The sequence below is a fragment of the Panthera tigris genome, chromosome C1, assembly GCF_018350195.1.
Source record: "Panthera tigris isolate Pti1 chromosome C1, P.tigris_Pti1_mat1.1, whole genome shotgun sequence".
NCBI lineage: Eukaryota > Metazoa > Chordata > Mammalia > Carnivora > Felidae > Panthera > Panthera tigris.
Window position 1 is genome coordinate 14,389,416 of NC_056667.1, and position 16,392 is coordinate 14,405,807.

A 16,392-nucleotide genomic window follows, 5' to 3' on the forward strand; every position below is an offset into this window, starting at 1 on the left:
TGCCCTCATCTCTCACTTTTCAACCCTCCCTTTCTCTCCCTTAACCTTTCCTTGCTTCGTTCTCCGGGGCCAGCCGCTCCTCAGTCAGCACCACCCACCACCAGGGGGAAGAGCGGAGCCAATAAAGACGGGTGCCCCTCTAGCTCTCCGAGGCGAACTCTCTATGGTGCCGCGCGGGGAGGGGGGGGCGGGGGCGGGGCGGGGTCACGTCACGTGACCCGGGTGCCCGGCGCCCGCGCAGGCGCGGTGGCCGCGTCGCCGTCGCCGGGCTCCGTCGCCGCGTCGTTTCGCTGCCTTGACACCTGAGACGGCCGCCCGGCGGTCCTGCGGCTTTCCGTCTTGCCGCTGCGGGCCGCGAACCGCGGCCATGTCCCGAAAGCAGGCGGCGAAGGGCCGACCGGGCAGCGGCAGCCGGAAAGCCGAGGCCGAGCGCAAGCGGGACGAGCGGGCGGCGCGCCGGGCCCTGGCCAAAGAGCGGCGGAACCGGCCGGAGTCCGGCGGCGGCGGCGGCTGCGAGGAGGAGTTCGTCAGCTTCGCCAACCAGCTGCAGGCCCTGGGGCTGAAGCTGCGGGAGGTGCCGGGGGACGGGTGAGGCGGGCCCGGGAGCGCGGGAGGCGGCGCCGGGGGACGCGCCGGGCATGGCGACCGTCGCCCGCTCTCGTCCAGTCATTCATTCAGGCGGCGCCGGGCGCCACCGCTTCCCAGTGCGGGGGGTCCGGTGGCGGGCGAGGCGGCGAGGTCCCTCCCCTCGGGACGCTCGAGTAATCCCCAGTTGCCCTAATGGTGGCAGAGGCCACGAGGAAGCTGTGAAGTGGTCCTAAGAGGCAGCACTGGAGCAGGTGTCCTTTAGATCGGTGCCCGGGAAGGCCTCTGAGAGGTGACATTTAAGCTGAGACCCGGAGGCATGAGATGGAGCCCGTCCCTCGAGGAGCAGGACAGCACGTAGGGCCGTCAGAAAGATGCTGAGACACGGAGAAAGAGGCGAAGCCCCACGTGGTATAACACTTTGCCCCTTTTGAGTTCTTACTGTTCGGTGTTGCCCTCCTTTTACACTCGGGAAATTAGGTCTGTGAGGGCCTGCCGTTTACTGAGCAGAAGGTGACTTCTCTAATTCTAACTTCCACGGGCCTCACTTTCTCCTCTGATGCTTACCCCAGCTTGCTTGGGGGCTTAGACCGGAATCTAGGGCCAGCTTTTTTAGGGAACACAGGCTAAATAAGTGGGGTGGGAGGGAGAGAGTGGGGAAAGGGAAGGGGCTATGGATCCAGGAGCATGGATGGCAGAAGGAAAAAGGTAGGGGAGAGGGGGAGGAGAACAGCTAGCATCCTCATTGCAGGGGTAGGTGAGAGGGAGTCTGGTTACCGGGTTATGTCACTCTGGAAGAGACAGTATTAATAACAGCCTAGCTGTTCTTGTCCTTCCCATCATTTGAGGGCTCAGAGAGGGCGGAGGGAGGAATAAGATGGAATTAAAGGCTGTGTAGAAGTGCCTGACCTGTTAAGCATGGGAACGAGGGAAGAGAGTGTTTTTTTGGATTTCACATTACATTGTGGCTCATTAATCAAGACTATGAATTGACCCTAATTTATGTATCCCACCTTTCCTACATATGCTCGATGCTTAGACACTTGGCTTTAGACCTCGGTTGCGTTGGACTCACCACCACCTAGCATAGTGCCAGGTACATAGAGGGCACTCAGTGCAGTTCTGTCGTATGAGTGAATGATAAAAATACCACGGAGGCCCACTAGACCCTCAGCTGGGCGTCTCACAAGGACATTTCCCCCCTCCCTTCCTTCCTTCCACCCTCCGTCCGCCTGTCCCTTCCTAACTTCCAGAGCAGGGGAGAGGGGCAGAGGGAGGGAGGGAGGGAGGGAAGGAGAGGGAGGGAGAGAGAAAGAATCTTAAGCAGGTTTCACATTCAGCATGGAGCCGGACGGAGGGCTCGATCCCATGACTCCAGGATCATGACCTGAGCTGAAAAATCAAGAGTCGGATGCTCACCGACTGAGCCAGCCAAGTGCCCCTCAAAGGAACATTCTCTCAGTGGAGTCACTACAATTGAAGTCCTGCTTTGCCGTGTCTTGCTTTTAGTCTAGTGCCTGGATTTCACCGAGTACAGTTTATTAACTCTTCTGGGCCTTACTTATCCCAATCCAACTCACAAGCACAAGACACTGCTGTATAAACCAGATGCCAGGAGACTATTTTACACTGGGATTGGGGTGGGACTGTTCCTTGCATGGAACTGCATTGTTGGTGTCTGTTATAGTGGACATATTCTCAGTGTCAGGGGGTCCAGGGCACCGAAGTTCTCAACACAGGGTTGCTTAGGAGTAGAAATTGCAGCACAGCGAATTGTAAAATCTCGAGGGAGCTTTCATAATGCCATGGGAAACTTTGGGGGTGCTACCTCTACTCTGCCCCGCCCCCACGAGAACGTACTTGTTTAGTTAACTCAGCAAACGTTGGTTGAACAAGGTGCTGGGAATCCACTGCTGACTAAAATACTGAAGGAGTTCACAGCCTGGTAAGAGATAAATACATTAGTGGGCTCAAACATTTTGGTCTAGGGATCCCTTTACACTCTTCAAAATTACCCAGAACTCCAAAGAGCTTTGTTTATGGGTCATAACTGTCCACATTTACTGTATTTGAAAGTAAAATGAAAATTAGAAACAAGAATACACAAACACACATTCCCTTAACTGTCAGAGTGATAACCTCATGTATCAGGGAGCCTCTGGAAATCTTCACTGTACAGTTGTGAGAGAATGAGAAGAAAAAGATAAGTCACACCCTAGTTTTGAACTCAAGAATACCTTGAAGGGGTCTCAGAGATACGCGCCCCCCCCCCCCCCCCAAACTGGGCCACACTTTGAGAATGGATAATATAAATCAAGTCCAGTTTGGTGTATTTAAAAATTTTTTTTTAACGTTTACTTATTATCAAGAGACAGAACGTGAACAGGGGAGGGGCAGAGAGAGAAGGAGACACAGAATCTGAAGCCGGTTCCAGGCTCTGAGCTGTCAGCACAGAGCCCCACGCGGGGCTTGAACCCACAAACCGCGAGATCATGACCTGAGCCGAAGTCGGATGCTTAACCGACTGAGCCCCCCAGGCGCCCCAGTTTGATCTATTTTTAATAGTGACTGGTTATAGTACTATTGAGCAGGAAGTGGCCAGCACTCCCTGAAGGGATCAGGAAGGCCTTTTCATTCATTCAGCAAATGTTTATTGCAACCTACACTGTGCTAGATGCCTCTCCGAGGAGGTCCTACTCAGACTGGGTCATGAAGGACCAGTAGGAATGTGCCAAGAGAACACTTCAGGCTGAAGAGTAATGTATGTAAAGGTACAGGAGCACGTTATTTTTGAGACATATAAAGTTGTTTAGGATGACAGAGTATCAGGTTACAAAGTAGAACAGTGGCAGCGAGACTGCAGAGGCCGGCTTGCTGGGAATGTTCGTGTCGCTCCCTTCCGAGGCCCCTGTTCTTGAGACAATGTTAGATAAGATGATAATGATAATTCCCTCTGTGTGAGTTCCAGGAAGCTCCCCGCTTTCTGTTCACAAATTCTTCCCATGGGTACCATGAGACGGACTGTGGTCGGCCCTCTGGTGTTGTGACGCTTTTGGAGATGGTGATGACAGCCTTTATCACCGTGCAATGGGTGGCGTTTCCTGTGTGTGGGATGGGTTAGTAGGCATCAATAGAGTCTGTATTCATACTCATTGGATACTCTTGGTGAAACAGAATAAAGCCATGGTGATATTAAAAAGTCAACAGCCTCCACTCTTCCATTCTAGTCCGATTCCAATATTGAGTAGCCTGACATAGCATCTCGCTATGGAGGCATAATCGTTGTAGGCAGTATGGTACTTACAGCATCCTCGAACCTCTGAGTGTATGGGGACAAATTAGCCGGTGTCCTTTAATGTAGCCTTTACGTGAGTTGAGTCAATTTAGCAGAGTAATCACAGAGCTATTTATAGGGTTTTGTAATGCATCATGGGCCGCCTTCATATTTGTCGTGTTGTATGGACCCACATAAATTAGGTTGTTTCAAAACAAGAAAGAAATATTTTAACCTTGGTGTTGTCCTTAAAAACATGATTGGCTCTAGTGTGAAAAGAATCTCTAATTGGATTAGGCAGTACAATAGCATCTCTCTGAACTGTATCCACTCGCATCTACTGAATGTTGCCCTAAATTACATTACTAATTAGTAGTGTTCTAAAATTAAAACATGAAAGAATCACTAATTTTAGCCATTTATCTCTGTCCTAAACAAGTTATTTTATTTTTTTTAGTTACAAAAATTTTTTTTTAATGTTTATTTATTTTTGAGAGAGAGAGAGGGAGAGAGTGAGAGACAGAGGGTGAGCATGGGAGGGGCAGAGAGAGAGGGAGACACAGAATCCGAAGCAGGCTCCAGGCTCCGAGCTGTCAGCACAGAGCCCGACGCGGGGCTCGAACTCACGTGCTGTGAGATCATGACCTGAGCCGAAGTTGGACACTTCACCAACTCAGCCACTCAGGCACCCCACAAGTTATTTTATTTTTCTAATTTTTATTTTGTTTTTATAATCCTAGGATTTTAGTGATGGAAGGATCTTCACACATCATCTTGTGTAATTATCCATTGGTACCTGCATCCCCTGCACAGCAGCTCTGTGTCTAGCTCAGTGCTTTTCAGCTGTGGTGGCACAATAGAATCACTTTGGGAACTTTGGGAAAAATACAGTGTCTGAGCTCTCCTAGATCAGCTATTAAAGAATTTCAGGCACTGGGGCCTGGTTATTGGTAACCTTTAACATGTCCATAGGTGATTCTGATGTGCAGCCGTAATTGCAAACCACTGATTTGGAGTCTAGATTCTAGGCTAGTGTTTCTCAAGCTTTAGAATGCAACAGAATCATTGGGGGAGCTAAATTGGTAGATTGCCCCAGAATGTCTGACTCAGTAGGCCTGGGGTGAGGCCTGAGAATTTTCATTGCAAATAAGTTTTTAAGTAGTCAGAGATAACACTTTTGAGAATCAGTGATCTAGACCAGTGCTTGTCCAATAGAAATAAAACAAGCCACTATGTAATTAAAAAATTTTCCATTAGCCGTGTTAAAAAAAGTAAAAAGAAATAGGTGAAACTAATTTTAATATATATATTTAAGCCACTATTTGTTCAAATATTATAATCCATCAACGTGTAATCACTATAAATATTTTAAATGAGATATTTTATGTCTTTAAAATACTATTAAAAAATCCAGTGTCTTAACAACTCATCTCAGTTTCGATTAACCACATTTCAAGTACTCAGTGGTTACACGTGGCTATTGGCTATGTTTTGTACAGCACATAAATGTAGGCAATTCCTGAGGATTGCCAACAGATAAAAATTTACAAGATCTTTGGTTTATAGTCTGTTTCCATAGAGCTAAAACAAAGTTTCCTCTCATTTGCCCCAATCTGTGTCTTTGGAACTCCCATGTTTTAGTTTTAGTCTTATTGTACAGACACAGCATCCCTTTCATCATGACACATAGTTGGAGGTGGCTCTCATGTCCCCTTGAGCCTTCTTTAGGCTAAACATCACTAGTTGTTTATGCTTTTCATATTATGAATGAAGTTTAAAGCCACTTCTCATCCGAACATGTCTCTCTTAAAATGTGGTAACGACAAATCATGTGTAGTACTCTGGCAGTAGTCTGACCTCAAAGAAGACTACAAAACCTGCCCCTCCACCCCACTCTGCCCTTTCTGAACATTTACTACTCTTATTGCAGCCTAGAAGGCCATTGTAGTTCTTTCGATGGCCAGAGACACAGAAACAATATTGTCTCATGCTCAACTACTGAACCCAGAACTCTTCCATGCTACTGAATGTAATTGCTTATTTTTGGGAACTCAAATGCAAGGCTTTCCATGTATTCTGATAGTGCAGTGGTTCTCAAGCAGAGATGGTTTCGATGCCCCCCCCCCCCCCCGGGACATTTGGCAATGTCTGGAGACAGTTCCGGTTGTCACAAGTGACAGGGAGGGAGGCGGTGGTGGTGCTACTGGGGTCGAGTGGGTAGAGGCGAAGGATGCTCCTAAACACCCTACAGCATACAGGACGACCCCCCACAACGCAGAAGGGTCCCAAAGTTCAGTAGTGTGGGGTGGAGAAGCCCTGCTGGAGGGTAACGGGGGAGGGTGTGGGCTCAGGAAGCAGTGGGGATCTTCTCGAGGGCCTTCGGGTTCTGGCTGCACTGTTCTTATGGCTATCATGAGTGCCCTTGCTGGGCCCCCGAGGGTACCTATTACACTCACGATATAGCGTTTGCTCACTTTTCCCGTGTCACCAGAAAAGGAAGTGATTTGTCTACCTTGATTTTTCCTTTCGACTATTTATTTGTAGTCAATTCAAGTGAATATAGAAAAAAAATACAGAAATACGTTTAACAGGTACTGCTAATTCCACTATCTAGGGATAACCACAGCTAACATTTTGGTGCCTGGGTTTGAATCCTGGGTCTGCCATCTACTGGTTTTGTGACCATGGATAAGTTACCCTAGAGGGATAGTATCAGGACCCGTCCCATAGAGTTGTGAAGACCAACCACATCTAATGCACGTGCTGTTTAGAACAGTCCCTGGCACATCGTAAGAGCACTTTAAAAGATGGTTTCAGGTGTTCTTCTTTGTATACATTCGTGTGTATTTCTGTGTCTGCCTATATAGTGTGTAGATGAACTTGGTCAAGCTCATGCAGTGTGCCTAAGCCTATTTTTTTGGGTTATGTGGAGAACACTTGCCCGTATTACTGAAAGTTCTTAGAAAGCCTGTTACTTTCTGTAGAATACCATGAACTTAATGTAAAATAACTAAATACATAATTTTGTGCTAAATCACACCTCTTAAACTAGATTCAAGAATAGACTGACTAGAGGTGGCAGGTAGCAATGGTTTAAAGAAGTTTGAGAAACACTTAAAATTGAAAACGTTTCATCCATTAGCTTCCTTTATTTTCCTGTGTGTGAAAATATCTTAGCAATAGACACTTCAGGGTAGTGTATAGAAATGGCTGTATTCCAGTCTCTTCTAGAATCTGGCCCCAAATTGACGCATAGTTTCTTGGTTTCCAGTTTATGGAATCTGCATTCTTTACATTCTCTTCTTCCCCTTTGCAAATATATATATATATATATATATATATATATATACACGTGTGTATATGTGTATATATATGTGTATATATAAATATGTGTACATATGTGTATATATGTATATATATACGTGTATATATATACACTATCACACGTATATATATCACACGTGTGTATATATATACACATATATACGTGTGTGTATATATATACACACGTGTGATATATATATATACACACACATGTAGGTGTGTATATATATATATATATACACACACGTACATGTGTGTGTGTATATATATATATACACACACGTATATATATGTACGTATACATATATACGTATATACATATACGTGTGTGTATATATGTATATACATATATTTGTATGTATACGTATATATGTATAAACATCCTTATACGTTTGAAGAAATTCCTGCCTTCTCTATAGCTTTCCGTTGAAAATTCACTTTTCTGAATTGAAAACAAAAAACCTCTTTCCCCTACACATTTAGGTCTGAAGTTCTAAAGTGATGAGTTTCTATTTTGTGATTAGACTATCCTAGATCTTCATTTGGAAGAGTAAACAGTTTGGTGCGAGACTGGGCAACAGTTTGGCTTCTGAATGGCTTATTTCCTTAGTTTTAAGGATACTAGATTGTGGTTGTCTCACTTCAGTTTCTGTGTATCTGGGCTCTGTGTTTGTGATACAGTTTGGAACTTTAGAAGCCTTTGAGGGGTTTCCAAGTAAAGATAGCTCTTAAAGTTTATTACCAGCATCTTAATTAAAAAAAAATTTTTTTTAATGTTTTTATTTATTTTTGAGACAGAGACAGAGCATGAGCAGGGGAGGGGCAGAGAGAGAGGGAGACACGGAATCGGAAGCAGGCTGCAGGCTCTGAGCTGTCAGCACAGAGCCCGACGCGGGGCTCGAACTCACGGACTGTGAGATCATGACCTGAGCTGAATTTGGGCGCTTAACTGACGGAGCCACCCAGGCGCCCCCCAGCATCTTAATTTTAGAAACAAACAGTGTGTTTTAAAGTTTCCATATGGCGGGAATAGCATTGTGGCTCCCTGGATGGCAGGAGAGGAGCCAGGGAGGGGAGTATCGTTGCATAGCACAGCTGTGTGTTGTCCTCATTTTCTCCACTGTGTTTGTAGCACTCAGACAGGATGTAGAGTTCAACTGCTTATACTGGGAACTTGACAGATTGCTATCTTTTCGGTACTCTTTGTTAGATGAATGATTAGTTAGCCTGGAGCTTGTTTCAGAAAAGAAGCACTAGATACAATTTCTTATTTTGGAAGGGGCTCTAGGAATCCCAGTCCTTGGGTGTGGAATGGCCTGTAATGTCTGGACCCTGCCTTGAGGCGGGTAGCGTATCACCACCTCCAGGTGTTGAAGCAGCTGAGGCCCCGGGAGTCGAATGTCTCCTGAGTCAGCCAGCTGGTAAGTGGGGAATGAGGTCCGAGTTTGTTGCTTCTCAAGAAGGTAATGTGGTTGAATGCCTGCCCTAGTGCTCTCCGCACAGCCTTTGGGAAGAATCCTGCACTGTCAGAGTTGAGGCTTTATCTCTGTGTGAAGGATTTCCGTGGATGGCCTGGCCATCTGAGTGTCAGATGAACTTAGTTCATTTTTAAAAGGTCTTGACCGACATTTTTGTTTTGATAGCAATTGCCTGTTCAGAGCACTTGGCGATCAATTGGAGGGACACTCCCGAAATCATCTCAGGCACCGACAAGAGACCGTGGACTACATGATAAAGCAGCGGGAAGATTTTGAACCCTTTGTAGAAGATGACATTCCTTTTGAGAAACATGGTAGGTTCACCGTGGGACACTGGATCCTCCAGGAGTAATGCTTTGGGTAGTTAAATCCATCAGCGTTCCCCGCCCTCCCAGCCAGGGGTTTGATGACATAAAATATGGCATTCATTTATGCAACAAGCATTTGTTTGTTTGCTCTGTAATAGGCAGCATGCTAGGCAGTTGGGAACTAGTAGGTTTAGGCGTATGTACCTTTAATAAAAATGATGATGTTAATTAACCTGAAAAGTTGTTTATGACTTCTTATTCATTGGGGGGTAAAAGCAGACTATAAAATATATGTAGATTGATCTTAGTTTTAAAAGGTATACACACTAGGAAACACACTAGGAAAAGTGGACAGATACTAACATTTTATGGTTGTTGATGCTTGGCTTCACTTATTTTCCACTTACTTTCCACTCACTTTCCACTCACTTTCCACTCACTTTCAACAGCTTCTATAAAGGAAAGGTAATAATAATACCTAACTTACAGGGTTTTTGTAAAGCTTAAATTAGACAATACGGTTAAAATAAGTTCTTAATAAATGTCAGCCATCTGGGGATGGTGGGACTAGGACTATTTTAAATGATCTTCTGCATGTTTTTCTGATTTTTTAAAAATGACCGTGTATTAATTTCTCATCAAAAACCCAGACACAACCACTCTTCTTTGAGGCAAGTGAGTTAGTGATTTAAATCAGTTTCTTAATATGCTCAAATCTAGTAGGAAAGTACATATGAGCTTTTAAACTTTAAGGATCTACTAAACTAGATGTTGATATATTTAGTGTTTTACAGCTAACATTTTCGTCACACGGTCAGAGTCTTATCTGTCCCGTATGAGGAGACAGAATCGTTCTGTGTTTTAGGGAGCTAAGTCTGGAAACCATGACAAGAATGGATGGAGAGAGACTGAGGAGGAGGAGGAGTTGGAAGGCTCTCCGCATGGGCCCAATGAAAGCAGAAGAGGGTCTCCACCAAGGCAGCTACTGGGGATAATGAGTAGGGTCCAGACCGAGACCCGGTTTGGCAGTGTGGCTGACAGGTCTCATCGGAGGTGGGGAGGAGGGGAGAAGGAGGAGACCAAGGTGATTCTGAAGTTTCTGCTTGGGGAATGGCTAAGTAGCTGGAGGCTTAGCCAGATAGAAGACAGCAGGAGGAAGACCTTTGGGAGGGAAACTATCCATGACCCCAAAGCCTTTCTCATTCCTCACTAGCGAAGGGCTCATTCACTAGGTACCAGCAACAAAAGAGACACAGCAACAGACTCCCCCTCCCCTCCTGCCCCCGCCCTTACCCCCATGAGTAGTTCGTACTCATGAGTAGTTTGACCGAGTTCTGACAGTTCCTCTCCCTGGCTCACCTTTGGGCCTAGCAGGTACCAGTTTACCAGACGGTCACCTGTTTGCAAGTGTGGGTTTGTGGGGCAAGGTTTGTAGTTGAGCGTTATAGAAAATGACTTGTGTCATTAGTCTGATTAAAATAATCATTTTGGACGAAGAGAGTTTTTGGTTGGTGACTCAAAATTCCACTCTGAATATCTTCAGCAAAGGTCACGTGGTAGTTTGGGGGGTGTGGCAGGACAAGGAACTCAAACCCATCAGTTGCCAGTGTGACAGTGACTACAGATGTCCAACGGGAAGGTGTGTTTTTGAAATGCCACTGTGTTTGCCTGATGGTTGGTCGGTGCTCTGGAAGGATCTGACATCACAGGAGTTGAGAGGTGGCTCTGATTGCCACAGCAGAGAATGGAAACCGAGAAGTCTGCACTTGGCATTTATATGTCGGTTGGAGACTATACTTACTGTTACGTGTTTTTAATGCCTGTCTACCTTTTTATGCTGTGAGATTCTTGAGGGACAGGGACTGTGTCTGTCCCCCGCTTGGTAGGCACTCAGAAGATCTTTGTTAAGTGAATAAGTGAATGGTTCACTTAACTCTTTAGGGCTTGGTTACCCTTGCCTGTGGCTGTATTTTTTAGGACTGTTCCTTTCCTTCAGACTCTGGCTTCTCCAACTGTACAGAGACCTCCTCTCCCTCTCTCTTCATACCCCGTCATCCATTACTACCTCAGTGTTTTTCCTTTCACTACTTCAACCTCGTAAAATGAAGCCTCTGTGGCCATTTGCCTAGATTTCTTCAATACTTTTTGGACTGGTTTCATTGCCTCTTGACCCCTTGAGTTTGTTTTCCACATTGCAGCCAGAGTGGTGATCTGAATGTATTTATTTATTTATTTATTTATTTATTTATTTATTTATTTATATGAAATTTATTGTCAAATTGGTTTCCATACAACACCCAGTGCTCCTCCCAGCAGGTGCCCTCCTCAGTACCCATCACCCACCCTCCCCTCCCTCCCACTCCCCATCAACCCTCAGTTTGTTCTCAGTTTTTAAGAGTCTCTTATGGTTTGCTTCCCTCCCTCTCTAACTTTTTTTGCCCCTTCCCCTCCCCCATGGTCTTCTGTCAAGTTTCTCAGGATCCACATAAGAATGAAAACATATGGTATCTGCCTTTCTCTGCATGACTTATTTCACTTAGCATAACACTCTCCAGTTCCATCCACGTTGCGACAAATGGCCAGATCTCATTCTTCCTCATTGCCAAGTAGTATTCCATTGTGTATATAAACCGCAATTTCTTTATCCATTCGTCAGTTGATGGACATTTAGGCTCTTTCCAGAATTTGGCTGTTGTTGAAAGTGCTGCTTTAAACACTGGGGTCCAAGTGCCCCTATGCATCAGCACTCCCGTATCCCTGGGGTAAATTCCCAGCAGTGCTATTGCTGGGTCATAGGGTAGATCTGTTTACATCTTTCCCCTAGCTTAAACCTGGGGGCAGCTCCCCACTGACCGAAGGATGAAGTCCAGACTCTTCAGCTCTTCTTGTTTCTCTACCCTCGTCTCTTGCTGTTGCCACTGTGTCTTCTGCTTCCCCCACCCCTCTGTCCCCCCGCCGCTCAGCAGTGTGAGTTCCTGCCATACCGTACAGCATGCAAGCTCATTCTCTGTCTCTGTCTCTGTCTCCGTCTCTCTCGGCTCTGCTTGGAACATGATCCCTTCCTCTTCTGTCTCCTGCTTGCCGTTTGGAAATCAGTGCGGTCGTGTCAGCTGAGAAGCTTATCTGATACCCTTACCTCCCCCTCCCACTACCAGACGGGCTTGAGGTCCCCATCTGGAGTTAGCCAAGCGGCAGGGTTTGAGGGCACGGTCTTCCACAAGATACCAGCTGAAAATCTGGGGTTTCCAAAAACCACCCTGAGGTTCGATGGTTTGTTGGAAAGACTCAGAGAACTCAGTGAAGGTGATTGTACTCACAGTTATAGTTTATTACAGGGAAAGGATACAGATCAAAATTAGCCAAGGGGTAGAGTCTGGGAAGGTTAGACAGTCACAGAATATTTATTGTCAACCAGGGAACTCACACAAATTTCCGTGGTTGGATTATTGGGGCTTCATTATGTAGATATTATTGATTGATTGCCCGAGAATCCAGCTTCCAGTCCCTCCGGTCTTCCTAATACCGCACGGCCAGAGAGGCCCACCATGTGTCACCTCATGAGCGCAAACTGTCAAGTGTGGCTAAGGGACCCATCCTTCTTGCACTTGGGACATTTCAAGGGTTAAGAGGTTTATTACCCAGTTGCCAGGGACAAAGGCCAGATCTCTCTGGTAAGGCCAAAGTCTTTACCACACATCCCTTTCCTGTGGCACTTACGCAGTAGTGCCTGTCTTCTTATTTGACTCCCCGCTGGCTGTAGACTCCTTGAGCTCAGACCGTGACAGGCTGCGTCATGGAGTGGCCAAGAGCCAGGTCTTGGAGTCAGACCGCCTGGGATGAAATAGCTCTGCCGTGTCCTGGCTCTGTGACCTTGCGCACAGTTACAAACTTCTCTGAGCCTTGGTTTCCTTATCTGTAAGATGATGGATAATCTCTTTCAGAGAGTTTTGAGTAATAAACCAGAGGCGAGTGGAGGAGACGTGCTTACTACGTAATAAGCACTCATCAACACAGATTTAAGATTACTCTGGTTCTCGTTGCATTTCCGGTGTCTTTCAGAGCTAGGGATGTAGGAGGCATTCCATAAGTATTTAATGGAGGAAGAAAGGAATCCGTTCTTTATGAATGACTGGTTCTCTCCCGAGTAGCTCTCGATGTGCTCCTGTCCGACCGGCTGAGGTCCTAGATTCTGACAAAGCTGATGGACTTCTCAAATGTATACTTTGTCTTTTACCATTTGGAACTGAATAAATAGCAAAGCAGGTTTGCATTTGGATCTTTCCGTTATAAAGGCTTCATTTTTCTTTCTTCTGTTTCTTTGCAGTGGCCAGTTTGGCAAAGCCTGGCACATTTGCTGGCAATGACGCGATTGTGGCCTTTGCAAGAAATCATCAGTTGAATGTGGTGATTCATCAGCTTAATGCCCCTTTGTGGCAGGTGGGTCGCCTATTGAGGGATTTATCTTAAGCTCTTATTTATAAATTCGCTTTGGGGGTGTCCTGCGATGGTGCAGCAGGGTCACTTGGACCGCAGGCTTAACCAAGATGGGAAGCTCCCGGTGGCTTGGACTTAAACCCCGGGCCATGTACAAATGGAGTCCGAAGTATAATTCAGGGACCTTTAAAATATCATTCAGCAAAGGTGTTGGGGATGATGCACATGTTGTGATGAGCACCAGCTCATCAAGTGTCGGATCGCTAAGTTGTAGGTGTGAAACTAATATCACGCTGTATGTTAACCAACTGGAATTTGAATTAAAACTAAAAGAAATAACCATACATGTGTATGTGAGAGAGAGAGAGAGAGGGAGATACATATATATAATTCAGCAGTCAGTTAACTGGGTAGTTTGAGGGTAGAGAGCCTAATGTGGAAATACTTTAGATGACTTTGTTAAAAATATTAAAGGGGAGGTCGAGAGGATTAGTGCAGACACGTTCTGGTTTGGAGTATGCCTATTCCACGTGTATGTTTTGTTTTTTGGGTGGAGGGAAACACAAACCAGATGTACTCAATAAGCCTTGCTAACAGGGTTCTGAACAACAGAATTTACTTCATGGCTTAGGGCGTCAACCTCTGTTTCTGTGCTCTGCTCAGGCATGCGTAACGGTTTTAATAGTTTTTCGACGGCAGATAAGATTTTATGACAAATGTTCAAGATGGCCTCCCCACCCCTGTTGTGAAGTACCTGTCCATTCAACTGTTTTCACTTTTCTTTACCTTTGGTATCCTAAATTAACCTCACCTCCCCAAACGGTCCATCGGACCACACATTCAAGTATGGAAGGTCACAGGTCGGGGGGAAAGGGTCTCCAGGCTACCACCCTCTTGTGCTTGCCCCTCGCACTCAGGCTGCTTCTTTCACTTTGTGGCTCAGCTCCTAAAGACGGTGCCTAGGACTTCTGTTAGTCCTCCTTCCCGCCACTCCCCCATTTCTAACCGTTCCTTTTTTAATTAGCTGAAACATGTTAATCATAGAGAACGGTGACATTTCAGAAAAGCCCGTCAGGCAAAAATCACCCAGAGTCACATTATCCAGAGATCATCGTGATGACTGTTAATATGTTAGGCGTTCACATAAACTCTGAAAAAAAGCTGAAAACATTCATACTTAACCGACAAGAGACGTGTCACCATGGTTTTAAACATATTTTAAGCACCTCTGTTAAAAAAAAATTACAAAAAGAAAGCACCTCTGCACATGGAGTCATGTCCATATGCACGTTTACACAGTCACGTATCGCTGTATGTTATTCGTCTCATAAAGGCAATGGTGACTTTTTTTCTCATTTGTTTCCATAGACCACCTGCACGCATATATTCCTCTGAAAGTGCTTATTTCTAGCCTCTGCTCGTTAAAAATACAGTTTATAGAGATACAATATATGGGTAGCAGAATTCACCCTTCTCTAGTGTGTACTTCAGGTGTTTTGACAGACACAGGTCCCACTGTCAACGTATGGTGGGACATTTCCGCCAGCCTAAAAAGTCTCCTTATGCCCCTTTGCGGTCACCCGTTCCCTCTCCCCATTCCTAATGCCACTAATCTACGTCTTGTCGCTTTGCCTTTCCAGAATGTCGTACGAATGGAAGCAGATAGTCTTTTGTGTCTGTCGTGATATTCTTTAATGAAATTATGTTACAACAAAGTAAATTAGACACTCCATGGATTGGTGCAGGATGCAGTGAGCAGGAGGGAGCCCGTGACTGTAGGTGTCGTTTTTGGGGGGCGGTGTTGTAAGATGTACCGACCCCAGGGAACGCTCTCATATTTTGTGAGCCTCTCTCTTTCTAGGCAGGGTCTTTGAGCCAAGAATACTGGTTATGGCCTCTGTTGTCCCAAGTTTTGGTCATGAAAGTTTTACTGTTCAGCAGAAGTCACTGAAATCATTTGAATATTTGAAACATTTGAATAATGACCCTATTCTTAGAGAAAAATATTCTGTGCCAACTTGGGAACCACACAGCCTGCCTTTCCCTCCATTGATAACTATTTTTTAAAGTTTTTAAATTATGTAGGTGGTTGTAGAAGCTAATTCTGCATAGTTAAAATTGTATTTCCAAATACATTTCTGTAGTGTTCTTTCTCATGGATTGTTAAACATTGAAAGTATATATTTTTTGGGGTAGGGGGGAGAGTGTGTGTGTGTGTGTGAGCAGGGGAGGGCCAGAGGGGAGGGAAAGAGAATCTTAGGCAGGCTGCAGGTTCCACGCTCAGCATGGAGCCCGATGTGGGGCTCGAACTCATGAACCATGAGGTCACGACCTGAGCTGAAATCAGGAGTCGGATGCTTGGGGCACCTGGATGGCTCAGCGGGTTGAGTGTCCGACTCCCTGATTTCAGCTGAGGTCGTGACCTCATAGTTCGTGAGTTCGAGCCCCACATGCTACTGGTGTCAGCTGTCAGCCCAGAGCCCACTTCGTATCTGTCCCCCTCACCCTCTGCCCCTTCCCCACTTGTGCTCTCTATCTCAAAAAATAAAACATCAAAAAAAAAAAAAAAAAGTCAGACGCTTAACCAACTGAGCCACCCAGGCGCCCCGAAATATATTTTTAAAATAAGTATATTTGCTGTATGGTGGAGCTCTGTGCTGGATCTCCCCCATCTTCCGCCTCCCCAGTGAGGCATCTTACACCATTTAAGAATTGAAACTGCGTTGGTTGCTACTGTCTTGGGTAGGAGCTCTCGCGTCAATAACGAGTGGGCTCGCACTCACGCCATGGAGGTGCTGAAGCCTGCGTGTTCTCCTGGTGTCCAAAGGAGCTTAGGCTTCTGTGAACCATAGAGGGTGTGTAGCATAGAAAGTGATACATAAACGTAACGTAGTATCTTACTACCTGTGACTTCCAGTAAAAACAAGCAGGAGGTGCTGATGTTTTGGAGTTTTAACAAAGAAACAGTTACTGGGCTCTTTAGGGGCCG

The 16,392-nt window shown here is 45.7% G+C and overlaps 1 protein-coding gene across 2 annotated transcripts in view; it reads left to right on the forward strand.

The window, feature by feature from the left end:
* Positions 1–232: 232 nt before the first annotated feature.
* The window catches only part of OTUD3 (OTU deubiquitinase 3), a 35,598-nt gene continuing 19,438 nt past the window's right edge, over positions 233–16,392 (forward strand). For both annotated transcript variants that reach the window (XM_042996130.1, XM_042996131.1), the window contains exons 1-3: positions 233–588; positions 8,827–8,975; positions 13,294–13,406. In XM_042996130.1, the coding sequence (XP_042852064.1) occupies positions 368–588; positions 8,827–8,975; positions 13,294–13,406 (483 nt within the window). In that variant the 5' untranslated portion in view covers positions 233–367. The remainder of the gene's footprint in view (positions 589–8,826; positions 8,976–13,293; positions 13,407–16,392) is intronic.